Source organism: Phaseolus vulgaris, chromosome 1, assembly GCF_051622355.1.
Source record: "Phaseolus vulgaris cultivar YP4 chromosome 1, ASM5162235v1, whole genome shotgun sequence".
NCBI lineage: Eukaryota > Viridiplantae > Streptophyta > Magnoliopsida > Fabales > Fabaceae > Phaseolus > Phaseolus vulgaris.
In genome coordinates this window covers 40753932-40768558 of record NC_143498.1, presented here as the reverse complement: position 1 = coordinate 40768558, position 14627 = coordinate 40753932, and the positions used below count along the sequence as shown (strand labels likewise).

The window sequence follows — 14627 nt, the reverse complement described above, 5'->3', positions numbered from 1 at the left end:
ATTAATTAACTGTCTGGAATATAATTAATCTAAACAACAGACACCATCTATCATCACTATTGCTTTCTATAGTATCCTATTTTTTAATATTTAAATAACATTTTTTCTTCAAATCAAAACGTTTATTGTAATAATTATCTAATCTTTTATGTGTTTTTATTCTCTTTTAACAAACTTTATGGATTTGTATTTTTATCTAATTTTCATTTATATTTTCTTTTATCAAATTACAAATAGACTGAACCCATTACCAGTACAAAAACACGAGTATCGCAATGGACTCTGTTCTGTAGCTAACACTCCACAGTCCACAAAATAGCGAAATAAGAGTTAGGAAAAGTAGAACAGAACAAAACAAAACAGAGTCGTCGTCGTCTTTCCTTACTTTTACTCGTCACCGCGAAATATCAATCTTCTGCAGCACTCATCTCAATTCGAGTTTCAAGCGCAAGGAACAGAACAGAACACGCAATCATTACCTTCCAACGCCACCAAGCCAGAACAAGAACGAGTTAGGGTTGTAATCAGAGCGAGGGAGAAGATGGCAATTAAGGACGACGTGGAAATTGTGAAGGCTCGCATCGACAAGAGGGATTACAGAAGAGTCGTGCTTCGCAACTCGCTCCAAGTGCTCCTCATTAGCGATCCCGTTACCGATAAGGTCGACTTCCTCTTCGATCTCTGATTCCGATTCCGATTCCGATTCGGATCAGATTTTCGTTTTTCGTTTCAATTCACTCGCTCAGTTCATGATTCTTCCGTTTCTGTGATTCGATTTTGTCCGTTGCAGTGTGCTGCTTCCATGAACGTTGGCGTCGGTTACTTCAGTGATCCTGCTGGCCTCGAAGGCCTCGCCCATTTCCTCGGTATTTTTGCCTTTTCCAGTTTTGACTCTATTCTGTCGCGTATAGGTTTCGATTTCTGTAGGATTCTGGTCGATGTATTAGGAGTCTGAAGAGGATTCCTTGTTTGAAGTTTGATGTGCCTCAATTGTAGTCTATAATGATTTTAAAACTGGTTCCTGAGCATGCTTTTGGCCGCAATGTTAAGGCCTTTTGAGTTTCCGCTACTGCAATTGCGGCAACATCGGTGCCAGGGACAAATTTACTCCAGATGCATATACCACACATCTATCACACGAACAAAGAACGATAACATATAAACCCACAAATCTAATAGGTCGAAGGCAAACAGTAGAAAACAACTTTTAACAAATTTTAATCTACGTCCATGGAGGAATTCACTATAATATGAGATTATGTTTCTCTCATTAAACTCTCATTTTAAGTATAACTAACGTTTTTAACCTTAACTGATGATACAAAGGTCCTGTTTATACAACAATACCCCCTTTATAACTAACACATGTGAAACGTGCCTAAACTAATATGTGAACAGTGTTTCACTTTACAGAATTGGTTAGTTACTTAGACAGTTGCATTAGACAGTTCAAGTCTTGATAGTCCTTTAGAGACTAAACTGTCTACTGAGACTATCCACCACAGATGATAAAAGCTGCATATCAACAATGGATGATATAAAACAATTAGACAATCTAGGAACCTTTAGACAAGATTATATTTAGTCATCTTTACAAATCTCCACCTTGGTTCAACACAAATCTTCTGAGCGAGAGTCACTAACTGCTCTTAAGCTCATTACGGGCTTAATCACCAATTAGCTGGATCAAATCCAAGCAATGGAGCTACTTGATAGAACCTTTGTAATTATATCAGAGGGATTATGATATGTTGAGACATCTATCACCTTCACGCATCCTTGTGTAATCTTCTCTCTTATGAAATGCAACTTAACTTCCATGTGTTTAGTTCTTTCATCGTAGACTTGGTTCTTGGACAACTGTATTGCATGATTATTATCACAGTAGACAGTGTTAATTTGGTCTTGCACCTTTAGCTCTTTGGCTAAACCCTTCAGCCATAAGGGTTCCTTCACTACTTTTGTCATGATAATGTACTCTGTTTTAATGATTGACATTGACAAAGCCAATACCTTATGTAGATTGGCTTTCCAGTTGATGGCAGTACCATAAGCAATTAACACATAGCCCATGAGAGACTTTCTGGTGTCCAAACACCCAACAAAGTCCTACTCAGCAAATCCTTCTATGGGAGAATCACAAATTTTCTATCTTCATCATAAACTAGAACCCTTCCAAGCTATCCCTTCAATCCAAAGAATCCACTTAAGAGCTTGCTAATGAGCTCGCCAAGGATTTGACATGAACATGCTAATAATGCTCACAACATAGGCTATAGGGTGTGTGCAAATCATTGCATACGTAACAAAACCAACTATATTGGATTATGGAGTACTGTCCATATAATGTTGTTCCTCCACTTTTTAGGAGAATGTTCATCGCTTAGCTTATAGTAAGATGCAAGAGGTGTGGATTTAGGTTTTAAGTTTGTCCTACTATACTTCTTAAGGATTTTTTTGAGATAGGTCTTCTGGGACAAGTGTAGACACTTCAAATCACGTCGTCTAATGATCTCAATCCTCAAAATATTCTTAGTAGCTCCAAGATCCCTCATCTCAAACTTGCTATTTAGCTTAGCTTTAACCTTCTGAACTTCAGGCTTACTATTGCTTGCTATTAGAATGTCATTGACATACAACAACAATACTATGAGATGACCTTTTGCTAGAAACTTGAAGTAGACGCAAACATCATACTTGCTACATTCAAAGCCAATTCTTGCAATGAACGCATTAAAAGGCTTGTTCAATTGCCGTGGGGATTGTTTCAGACCATACAAGGATCTTTTTAACTTACAAACATAATCCTTCTTGTCTCCTACCTCAAATCCTTTTGGTTGCTTCGTGTAGATGGTCTCTTCTAAGTTTCCATATAGAAATGCAATCTTAACATGCATCTATTCCAGCTCAAGGTTAAGCTCAACAATCGGGACTAACAACTTTCAAATGAATTTGTGCTTTAATACATGAGAGAACACATCATTATAATCGACTCTTTTCCTCTAAATAAAGCCCTAGCCACCAATCTCGCCTTTGAATTTTTGTTGACCAGTTTCTAGATTACCATCTTTATGTTTGGAAATCCATTTACAACTAACCAACCTAGAACCCACAAGTCTACAAACAAGAGTCCAGGTATTGTTCAGATGAAGTGACTTCATCTCCTCATTTGTGGCGTCTAACCATTGAGTCTTCTCCTTACTTGCTAGTGCAAAGGATACAATAGAAGTTTCATCTTCTAACACCTCACTTGCAACTACCAAGGAGTATGCAATAAGTTCTTCATATTCATACCTCTTTGGAGCTCTTATCCTTGTTCTATCTCTAGCAAGCATGTAATAATCATATCATCTATCATCATTAAAAGCTTATTGTTTGTCATTTACCAGATCGTAATACGCATCATCCTGTAGGGAACTAGACGCTTTTTCTTTGCCAAACTCCACCTCAATGTTAGCCTTCTCAGTATCATGGCTACTCCCAAACTCACATTTTGAAACTTTTGGCTTATGGGCCATCTCAATTTTATTGAAGACGACTTTCAATCTGATGATACATTTCTTGAATCTTGGCTCTAGACACCATAGATGATATCCTTTTACACCTTTTGGATAGCCTAGAAACATGCACTTAACAACACATGCATCCAATTTTCCTTGCCTCATGTGAGCATAGACAACACAACTGGAGATTCTTAGGTTTTTAAGGTTGGGAGAATGTCCTGACTAGATTTCCTCGGAGTCTTCATCTCCAGCGCTGTGATTGGATTGGCAGCAGTAGTTACAGCTTCAGCCCAAAACAGTTTTGGAACTCCAACACTCAACAAGAAGCACCTCACTCTTTCCAGAATGGTCCCCTATTGAATCTCTCAGCTAGACCATTATGTTGAGGACTCCCTGCATATCAAGAATGGATGGTCTAGCACAATTAGACGATCTAGGAACCTTTAGATAAGATTTTGCTGAGCCAATCTTCAGAATCGGCCACATTTGTCTGGGAACATGATGAAACTGCGACAATTTATTTAAAACTGTGTCACAACTAGTATTGTATTACAGGAGAGGGAAAGGAGATAGAGGATTTGAGTGGGTACATGTGTGATAGTGCAAAGCACGTTATGCAATCCATATAAGATAGACTATATACATGAAAAAGAGGAGCTAATTGTTGGAGCACTTGCTACTTGTGATGTTTGAGTTGATACTTCGAGATATAGAACATTATTCACTGCTTTTAGGAACAAAGACAAATAAGATACTAGATTCTAGCATCTGGAATTTTCATTTATACCAAACTATATTTTAATAACTAATGGGTTTGGTGCTGGAAATTTACCTATTTCGTTTTTCATTTTTTCTGGCTTATTCATTTCAAGAATTTTATTACTTTTGTGTTTTTGGTTGACAGAGCACATGCTGTTTTATGCGAGTGAAAAATACCCAGTTGAAGATAGCTACTCCAAGTATATTACTGAGGTATCATGATGTCTGCTCCTTTAACATGTTTAACGTTCCATGTTATTTTCCTGCCTTGAAGAGAATATTTAATGGTAGTTTACATATATCCTTATTCCTAATCTTATTGGTACTTATGGAATGTCGGTCACTGTTGAAATTTTGTGAAAAGCATTATTTGAATAGGGAGAAACAAAGTCTGAATTTCTTGTGGACCGTTAGCATGATTGAGTATTTGTAACATGATTTACAACATCTAATTCCAGGAAAGTAGGAAACTGAAAATAATCACAAAATATTCAAATCAAATACAAATTATTTACTGCAAATATGCAGTTTATAATTAGGAGAGATTGCAAAATAATCAAATACAGTTCTTCTATTATGCTTTTAGAAATCAGAAGCTCTGAAAGGGGAGGTGGGTGTGTGGGAAAAATTGCAGATACTAACAGACTAGCAACAAAATTTTAATTAGAGGGAAAATTTGCGGATATCCAGAATGAACTCAAAAGGAATTCTAGCCCTCAAATAGTATTAAACAACAAACTTCCTGTAAAATGAAAAACATAAACTTTAAATTCAGTTAAATACTTTGCTCTTTTACTGAAATTCAATGCAGTCCTTACTTCTAAAATTTGTTGATGCCTTGAAAGTATGTATATGTGTTTTGTTCACATTTGATAAGAAAATCATCTAGACCTCTTAGAATCACTGACCAACTAATGGGATATTTCAACTTTCAACACTTAAAAATTGATAATTATAATTCATTGGTTAAATTAACTTGATATTTTAAATATCTGTATTCTATTTTCTTGACAGGTGAGCATAGCTTTAAGAAACATAGGTGTTTCCTGTTGACAGGGACATATTTGTAGGACAAAATGATTACCTTTTAAAAGTGATTGTTTTGTCATGTCTGGGCTATATTTATTCAACCACATAATGAATTTGCCTTGTTTCTAAACTTAGAGGGTTTATGATTTAAGACCTGTTTTTTTGGTTCTTCTGGTGAAGCGGTCGGAGCTCTCAAGTTTTCCCAAGGGCTTTTTTGGGAGAAGGGAAAAAGGAATGAAATCGAGGGAAATCTCTATAAGACTTTATGATTACTCATCACTGCATTTTTTGAGCTTAAATTATGTTATGTTTTTAGTTTCATGCATCTGGCCTCCCACTCTGCCAGTATCTATGCAGATGCATATTGTATTTTAAGAATGGTCAAGAGTTTCTATTTCTTTCTATATTGTATCAAACATCAATATCAATTGGGGTTTAGAAAGCTGGAGCAATTCCATAGATTTATTATTTATTTTTAAATATTCTTAATTTTTTTCTAATGACTTTTTTTGGTTTCATGGCTGTCGTCTGCCTTTCTGATGCAGCATGGAGGAAGCACCAATGCTTTTACAAGTTCTGAACAAACCAACTATCATTTTGAAGTTAACACAGACGGCTTTGAAGAGGCTCTGGACAGGTACATCCTGCTTTTTATTGTTTCCTCTTTAATCCCTAATAAAAGTTCTAGCTCAGTATAGTTTATCTTCCAGATTTGCTCAGTTCTTCACTAAACCATTGATGTCTCCTGATGCCACCATGAGGGAAATTAAAGCTGTTGACTCTGGTTAGCTTATCTTTTGTCATTATTTGATCTATTTTGTTTTATTTCCTTGTTTCTTATTGGTATACTGTTCATCTGCATTCTTTTTTGCAGAAAACCAGAAGAATTTACTATCTGATGGATGGAGAATTAACCAGGTATGTGCTATGTTTTACACAGCCTCCTTCTTTACAGGGGGTGTGGGGTGGGTTAGAGGCAAAGTTGAGATTTTCCTACTCTTTAGAATTTAAAAAAGTTCCCTTATAGCATGTAGTTTCAAGTGCTTCTGAACTCACACCCAACCATTTTTTGTCTCTCTAAACTATGGTTGTTCTGAACTTTGAACCCCCAACCTCTGTTCTTTTCTCTGTGCAACACTCACACTCACCTTTTATTGATATTTAAGATATGTTGCATTTTGAAATATTAATGTCTTTCAGATTTGGTGTTTTTTCATGACTTTTATTGTATATGTGGCCTAAAAACGTATGCCCTTTTACTGTAAATTATGAATACATTATGAATTTTGAGTAACACCCCCCTTAATTTTAGAGCATTCATGTATATGTTACAGCATTTATGTATATAATACCAAAAACATTTATGTATATATAAAAATTCAGAATAGCAGCCATCCTACATAGTGTGATACTGCTATAACATTTTTTGGGTTGGCTAGATGCAACATCCAACATTGATAACTATGATATTCAAGGCATTTCCTGTATCCATGTATCTCTTTACAACTGTTAAATTGGTCTAAAATGATGTAGATTACATTTCAAAGCTGTAAGTACCTCATTTATTGCAATGTGGTGTTAAACATGGTTATCCAGTACAGGTATCATCTATGTGCATACACCTCATGTGTCACTTCATTTGTGCTGCACTATTTAGAATTCCCAGGTCAGAATGTGTAGGGAAGTCTATCATCAGTTATAATGTTTTTTTCTTATATTTTTACTTTAAGGATCACTTGTTGGAATAGCAAGTCTCGTCTTTTTTCTTCCATTTTCCATGTGTAGTGTGGCTTTTACTTATGGTGCTTTTAGAGTGATGAAACATTGAAAGCATTTTGGTAACTGATGCTTGAGGCCAGGGTCTCATGAAAATAGTTGGTTGCTTCTCTTGCTGAATTAGATTGATAGCAAAGTTGAGGAAAGGGCAGTGGTATTGTCTACCTTCTCTCAAATCTCAACCTAGGATTGACTAGTCTTAATAACCTTATTTACTAACCAAAGAGTAGATTCATAATTTATTTGTTATTCAAAGAGGTTGGACTAATTTGTTGCCTTTGCTGTTCATCCATTTTTCTTCCTTTCCCAATTTGTTTGTCCTCCTCATATACTAGCCGTTTCTCTTCAAAATATGTAGTTGGATCATTGGGTGCTTTACTGGCACTGCAAATTGTGTTTTTAAGCCTCTTATGGAGAAATGTTCCTAATCTCTCTTGGTCTCCCCCTTCCCCCTGAAACATTGCAATCTATACAGCTTCAGAAGCATCTGAGTGACGAAGATCATCCATATCATAAGTTTAGCACAGGTCAGTGGTTATTTAATTTCTTTTGTTTTTAAACTCGTACAATTGAACTTTGAACTTTTGCACCATCCTGCTTGTGGTTGGATTGTTTTGCCAAAGAACTGATAATGAGAATCTTTGTAATTCTATTTGCTTAAATGCATTATTGTGTACTAAAATTCAAATAAATTTGTCTACTACTAGGATAAACTCAACGGAGTATTTTGCTACAAACTTCTTTGAAGTACATTGAGAATGTCATGGCTATATTTTGGATATGAAGACAGCAGACTATATGATTTTAGATATTTTTGGATCTCTGTCTTTTCTTTTATCACATCGATAGCTGCTGACTTCTGAGCCAACTGGAAGATATTTACTTATAATTTCCCTGGAATTTATTTTAAAAAGTAATAAAGTTCCATCTGCCAATTTGTGTTTTTTTGAATAATTATGAATTTCATGTTATGTGCATTAGTATCATGTCATTGATTTAATTCTGAACCTAAATAAATCTGGTGATTAATGCTTAAAACTATGCTTAATTGTAATTTGTTTTAAAAGAAATATGTTTGTCCAAATGAAGTGGAATATCTGCAATAGCTATCATTGTTGCAGTATACTTTTCATCATAATCATTACTGCAGTGCTCTAATTTGTAGGGAATTGGGACACTTTGGAAGTTAAGCCTAAAGCAAAAGGATTAGACACAAGGAAGGAGCTTCTCAAGTTTTATGATGAAAACTATTCTGCCAATTTAATGCATCTAGTTATATACACAAATGGTAACATATATTTTGTTTACAATATGTCAGTTGAATTATTTTTTATATTTTTTGAATGGCAACAATCCAATTATTTGTGCATGGATATTTTCAGAAACCCTTGATAAAATTCAAAACCTTGTAGAAGAAAAGTTCCAGGATATTAGAAACACCAGCAAAAGTTGTTTCCATCCTTGTGGTCAGCCATGCAAATCAGAGCATTTGCAGGTGCAGTTTTACTATATCTTAATGGCAAAAACTAACTATTTTCTTCACCATTGATTGTAATCTATTTCTTATTTTGGGTTTCTGTTTCAGATTCTTGTCAAAACTGTCCCAATAAAGCAAGGTCACAAATTGAGAATTGTATGGCCAGTAACCCCTGAAATTCATCATTACACTGAAGGGCCAAGCAGGTATCTTGGCCATCTCATTGGTCATGAAGGAGAAGGGTCTTTATATTACATCTTGAAAAAATTGGGTGGGTACTCTCCATCTGTCATTATTAGTTTTTGGGTATTGTCTACTTCATATGAAATCCGATTCTTCTATATTATGAGATGTTGCCTGGGTTTTAAGTAGCATCATTATAAAAATGCAGAGCGACCACTTCCTGCTACAGGGGCTGCTGTATTGGAGTGGTTAGTGTAACAGCCATAGAAGGCCAAATAGCAGGCTGAATGGTAGTGGTAGCTGGCAATGTAGTGCTGTCATGTGTTGATTCCAAAAAAACCCCAAACAGAGACATTAGGGCTTTCTTGGAGGGCTACTTTTGGGACTTAAGTTTCCAAATATGAAAACTACACATGTATTAATAATAGTGAAAATGGTAAAAGAGACTTGGAATAAGTGGACAACGATCATTACTATGTAGGAAACTTGTTTTTGACTTTTATTGGTATTACTTTTATGTTTTATTTATGACACCTATGACTTTTTATATGTATATGTGGTACCCATTATATATAAACTGTATAAAAAAAATCAAAATAGCGGCTATCTCGCAATATACTTGGTAGTGTTTTTGGAACTGGCCTCAATGGGCCACTATCAGGGATTTAGAACATAATCTTGAGTAAAAGGGGTGACCTAGTACATTACATGAGGATCTCACCAAACAGGTCTGCCTAGTGAGGGTAGATGTCCGAAGCCTTGCCTTTGCAAGCATTTTGTAGTATTTGAACTCAACCTCCAACAAGCAGCCGCCCTGTATTGCACCAAGACTTTTAAGTCTTGCTATGTTAATGAAAGTAGTTTAAATGCTCATATTTCAGAATGTTAGTTTCTCTGGACTACTTTCTGATTTATATTGTGTAGAAACTGGTTTTGAAGCAGATTTATGTAGGATGGCAATTGGAATTTTTTTCACAACCCACTCTAGGTCATGATCTATGCACAAGTTAACACCATTCCAACAACCTTTAGCTTGACAAGACTAATGATAGATCATCTTTGAAAATGGGTTTAGGCCTAACTCAATCCTACAAAACTGGCTTTGGATGCAACTTGCATTCAAAGACTTGATGGTTCATGGGACTCGGCAATTTTAAAAGGGTCACTCACCATGTTATCCATGTACCAAGCCCAATAGTGCTGAACGTGATGGGGCATATTCAGAAAAAACGAAGTCTCACATCAACTAGAAATAGTGTTAAAATACGGTATATAAGTGGCGACAATATTTACCTTACTAGTCTGTTTTGTAGGATTGAATTAGTTCTAAACTACTTTGTAATAGATCACACTATTTCTCATTGTTAAAATTATGATTATTATTGTATTGTACTACTTTCATAAAACTGCTTTTCGGGTGTATGTACCTAGCCTAAGGTTTTTATGTTATAGGATATATAACTTTTCCCTGTATTGTATTTTTCTCTTTTCATCTCTCTCTCTCTCTATATATATATGTATATATAATATACATCAGCTAAGCACAACAACTCACTAATTTTGTTTTTCATCTAAATTCAAGTTGGTGTTAAGAGGCTAGTCTATCTTCTCCTGTCACTGGACCACTACAACCAAACCTCGATGGTTGCATGATCAAAAGCTTTAAGACACGCTGATCTTTGTCAGCTTGTCACCTATCGTGTGTGTCCCATACATTGCCTTTGTGATGTCAAAAACACATCCGACCACTGCCATTCATCTTGTTGGTGTCTTTTGGTCAAGTTTCTGCCTTTGGCTACCTATTTCGACAAACTTGTTGGTCAAGTTTGTCTCCTCACAGCTTAGGGTTTTTTCGCATGTCTTCAATTATGTTTATCTCCCTCTGTCTCTGGAATGACTTTTCCTATTTTTGCTCCTTTCTTTTCTGCCACTACTATTACGATGACTAAACTTAATTGGAAGACTACTTATCTCGGTTTGTCTCCATGGATTATGGATCCTTGGTCCAGGATACCATGACCATTTAAAAAAAGGAAGCCAATGCTTTTCCCATTGAAGAATTACATGCAGGGTTAAACTTCCTCCTTTATTGTGGAATGAGAAAGTAAATGAAAGGAGTTTCAAGACTTTTTTTTTTCTTGATTAAGTTAGTAAGATATAAGATTGGAAATATGATAAAAAAGGCTTAAGAGATTAATCATCTCTTAGTTGAACCATATTATTTATAGAATAAAATTACATCAAGAATACCAAGAGGTACAAGGAAAAGACTATATCTAGGTAACTAATGCTAATAACCTAAACAACTTTTCAGGACAGACTACTTAACCTATCTAAACATGCTAAGTTATGCAATCAAGATAAATTATTCTAATACTTCCCCTCAAGCTTATTAGAGAAACTTAACGAGAGAAATTTTATTAATTGTCCAACAATCAATGAAATGAATATTACAAGTATTTATAGTGTTTGCATTGTTGAATAGCTGTGTGCTACCTCGTAGCATATTTAGCTAATATGAATATTACAATGGCCATCTATACACTAATATACAGACTAACATCTGGACAGCTGTAACTAGCAATTCTCAACTAGTCACCTATACATTAACATACGAGCAAGCAACTCGACAACTTTACACTAACAAACAAACAAACAACTGGACAGTTGCACACTAACAGAAAAAGCAAACAATTGACAACTATAAACTAACAATTCTTACTAACAAAGCTAGAGCATATTGTATGTGCCAAGCTTGGAACATATAAATGGAATTTGTGGTCCTCTTAGGGATTTTGTTAACACATCTACAAGTTGATCATTGGATCCAACAAACTTAGTATAAACTTTGGACTACATCTCTTGAATAAAATGACAATCCAAGTTCTATGTCTTTGGTCCTTTCATGGAATACAGGGTTGGAGCCAATGTCGAGAGCTACTTGATTATAACAATACATTTTCATTGGTGGTATCTCACAAAATTTTAATTCTCGAAGAAATTGTTTCTCTCACATACGTTCACAAGTGAGAGAAGCCATTGCCTTATATTCATCTCCAACGGTAGATTAAGCTACCACATTTTGTTTCTTGTTTTTCCAAGAAATAATGTTGCCTCCAGTGAAAACACAATACCCTGTAGTGGAGCGTCTATCCATAAGAGGTTCTGCCTAATCAACATCACAATACCTAGAGTTCTGGGTATCCCCTTTATCTTTGTACAACAGACCTTATTCTAAACCTTTTTTGAGGTACCTTACAATCTGGACGATAGCATTCCAAAGATCAATACAAAGATTTTACATAAATTAATTAATAACACCAACTGTGAAGATAGACCAGGTCTAGTAACAGTGATCAACTTCACCAATCGGCCCAACCTTAATGGCGTAAACCCAACGACAACTGACAACCTTCTATTCAGGTAGAAAAGGAACTAAGTCCCATGTACTATTATGTCCAAGAGCCTGCATTTCAACGTCATGGCTTGTTACCATCCAAGATGATCAAATGCCTCTTTCACATTTTAAGGAATGGTAACTGAAGATACAGAGGAGATAAAAGAAGAATAGAAAGGAGACAAATGATGATAGCTTATAAAATTGTAAATAGGAAGAAGATTGCGTGTAGAGCGAGTACCTTTGCTGTGATCTTCATTATCAGGAGAGATGTACTATTGAATGATGATGAAGGACTTGAGGAAGAGGATTTGCCTTGTGGTATTGGACTAGTCATTTGAGCTTGTCATTGGTAGGTCATAAGAGGAGGGGTTGATGGTGTAGGTGAGCTGGACTGATGAGAGGAATTTGGATGATTGGAAAAAGATGGAACAATGTTTGGAATAGAGTACACAAAGGGCTTTAAAGGCATAGGCAAGACCCGTTGGACAAAGTTAACATCTTGTGTGGAGGAAGAGAAGAAAGGAGTTTCTTCAAAAAGGTTGACACTTACAGACCTGCAATAGTTTCTAATGTCAGGGAAATAACATCAATACCCTTTTTGAAGACAAGAATATCCTAAGACACATTTGATAGCTCTAGTTGAGAGTTTGTCCTAACCTCAAGACACATCATGCACAAAACAACCAAAAATTTCAGGAGAAATGGAACATAGAGGTTTATTTCAATGGAATATGGAACTTTATTGTCCAAAGAAGGATAGTGCATTCTATTAATAAGATAACATGTAGTTAGAATGATATCACCCATATGATGGATAGGTAGATTAGCACCAAGCAATAAGGTACGGACAATTTCAACTAAGTGTCTATTCTCTCTCTGCTATACTATTTTGTTGAGGTGCATAAGGACAAGTGGACAAGTGTAAAATACTATGTGAATTTAAAAGAGTGGAAAAACTAGTAGAAAAGTATTCTTTGGAATTACCACTCCTTAAGATCTTGACTACATGACCAAATTGGTTTTCAATTTCATTAAGTAAAGACACAAAGATATTTAAAAGTTCAGATTTCATAAGTAAACATAAGTTCAACGAGAATATTCATCAATAAAAGTGACAAAATAAAGAAACCCAAAGGATGTTACTCCACTTTGAACCCAATGAATTGTAGAAAAGACAGAATTGAACCATGCTTAAGTTCTTTTGAGAAAAGAAGACCGAATATGTTTTCCTAGGTGTGATAGGAAACACTGATACCCTGATTTTATTAGGTAACAAACAAAGATAAAAGAAGAATCAGAAACTGTTTACAGAAAGCTACATATACAGAGTTCAGTTACAAGAAAAGTTAGTTATGATTCTAAAACAGTTATACTAACCACATAGGAAACAAACAGTAACTGTAACACAAACAGTTACACTAAAACAAAACAGAATTGACAATAACTAATCAGTAGCATTTTCTAACACTCGCACCAAGACTCACCCTTAGGTCTTCCCTATATTAATGAAAATATTTTACTCACTTTTAGAATGTTTGCTTCTCTAAACTACTCTCTGATTTCAATTGTGTAAAAGCTGGTTTTGAAGTAGATTTATGTAGGATGGGGACTGGAATTTTGGTCACAACCCACTCTAGTCCATGATCTGTGCACAGGTTGACACTGTTCCAATCAACCTTTAGATTCACAAGACTAACGATAGACCATCTTAGAAAATGGGTTTAGGCCTAAGTCAATTCTACAAAACCAGCTTTGGACACAACTTGCATTCAAAGACTTTATGGTTCATGGGACTCTGCAGTTGACTCCAAGTTTTAGATCCATTAAAAGGGTCACTCACTGTTATCCATGTACCAAGCCTAATAGTGCTGGATGGTTACACTAAAATAGAACAGAACTGACAGTTTTAACCATATAACTAACCAATAACATTGTCCAACAGAAGATACACTCACAAATGGTGACAAGAATGTTGTTGCACAAGCAAAAAAGCAATTTTGGAAGATGGTTGAGAGGAACTGGTTGATAGAATGGAGAAGAGTAGACTTTAATTACAAGAACTCTCCTTCATTGAAGGAGAAAGAATTACATATGTGAAGAAGAATGAGTTATAACTCAGTTTCTTTCAGGTCTTTCAAGAATCCTGCCTTGTGTAAGTCTTGCCTTACCCAATAGTTTAGCAGAATATTGATTTCTATTCTTTCTTTCCAATCTAGTATATACGTTTTTGGTGGGAGGTTTAACAATGGCTTGTATGACTTTGAACTTTATATTGCAAAATGTGAAATTTACACTGTTGTTCAGTTCAGAATAATGGATTGTCTTGTAATTTTGTGTTTTAGGCTTCAAAGTTGTATTATGTGCAAGTGCAATGCAAATCTATTTGCAGTGTATATAGATATAGTTATTTGAGCCAAATAGTTGAGTTTGTTTGCAGAATAAAACATTTTTCTCTTACACCTCCTTTCTCACTCAGTCCCTTTCTTTTTACATGGAATTG

At 35.4% G+C, this 14627-nt stretch overlaps 1 protein-coding gene across 3 annotated transcripts in view; it reads left to right on the top strand.

Annotated features, from left to right (window-relative positions):
• The first annotated feature begins 235 nt into the window (after positions 1-235).
• Positions 236-14627, top strand: part of LOC137814053 (Insulinase (Peptidase family M16) family protein) — a 28093-nt gene continuing 13701 nt past the window's right edge. For 2 of the 3 annotated variants that reach the window (XR_016521024.1, XM_068616588.1), the window contains exons 1-10: positions 236-661; positions 791-866; positions 4408-4475; positions 5837-5928; positions 6002-6075; positions 6166-6209; positions 7543-7594; positions 8233-8355; positions 8450-8562; positions 8653-8815. Coding sequence is in view for 2 of the 3 variants with exons in the window: in XM_068616588.1 (XP_068472689.1) it covers positions 542-661; positions 791-866; positions 4408-4475; positions 5837-5928; positions 6002-6075; positions 6166-6209; positions 7543-7594; positions 8233-8355; positions 8450-8562; positions 8653-8815 (925 nt within the window). In the remaining variant the exon portion in view is untranslated. Of the gene's footprint in view, positions 662-790; positions 867-4407; positions 4476-5471; positions 5929-6001; positions 6076-6165; positions 6210-7542; positions 7595-8232; positions 8356-8449; positions 8563-8652; positions 8816-14627 lie in introns of all 3 variants that reach the window. The other variant, XM_068616589.2, reaches the window with a different exon arrangement.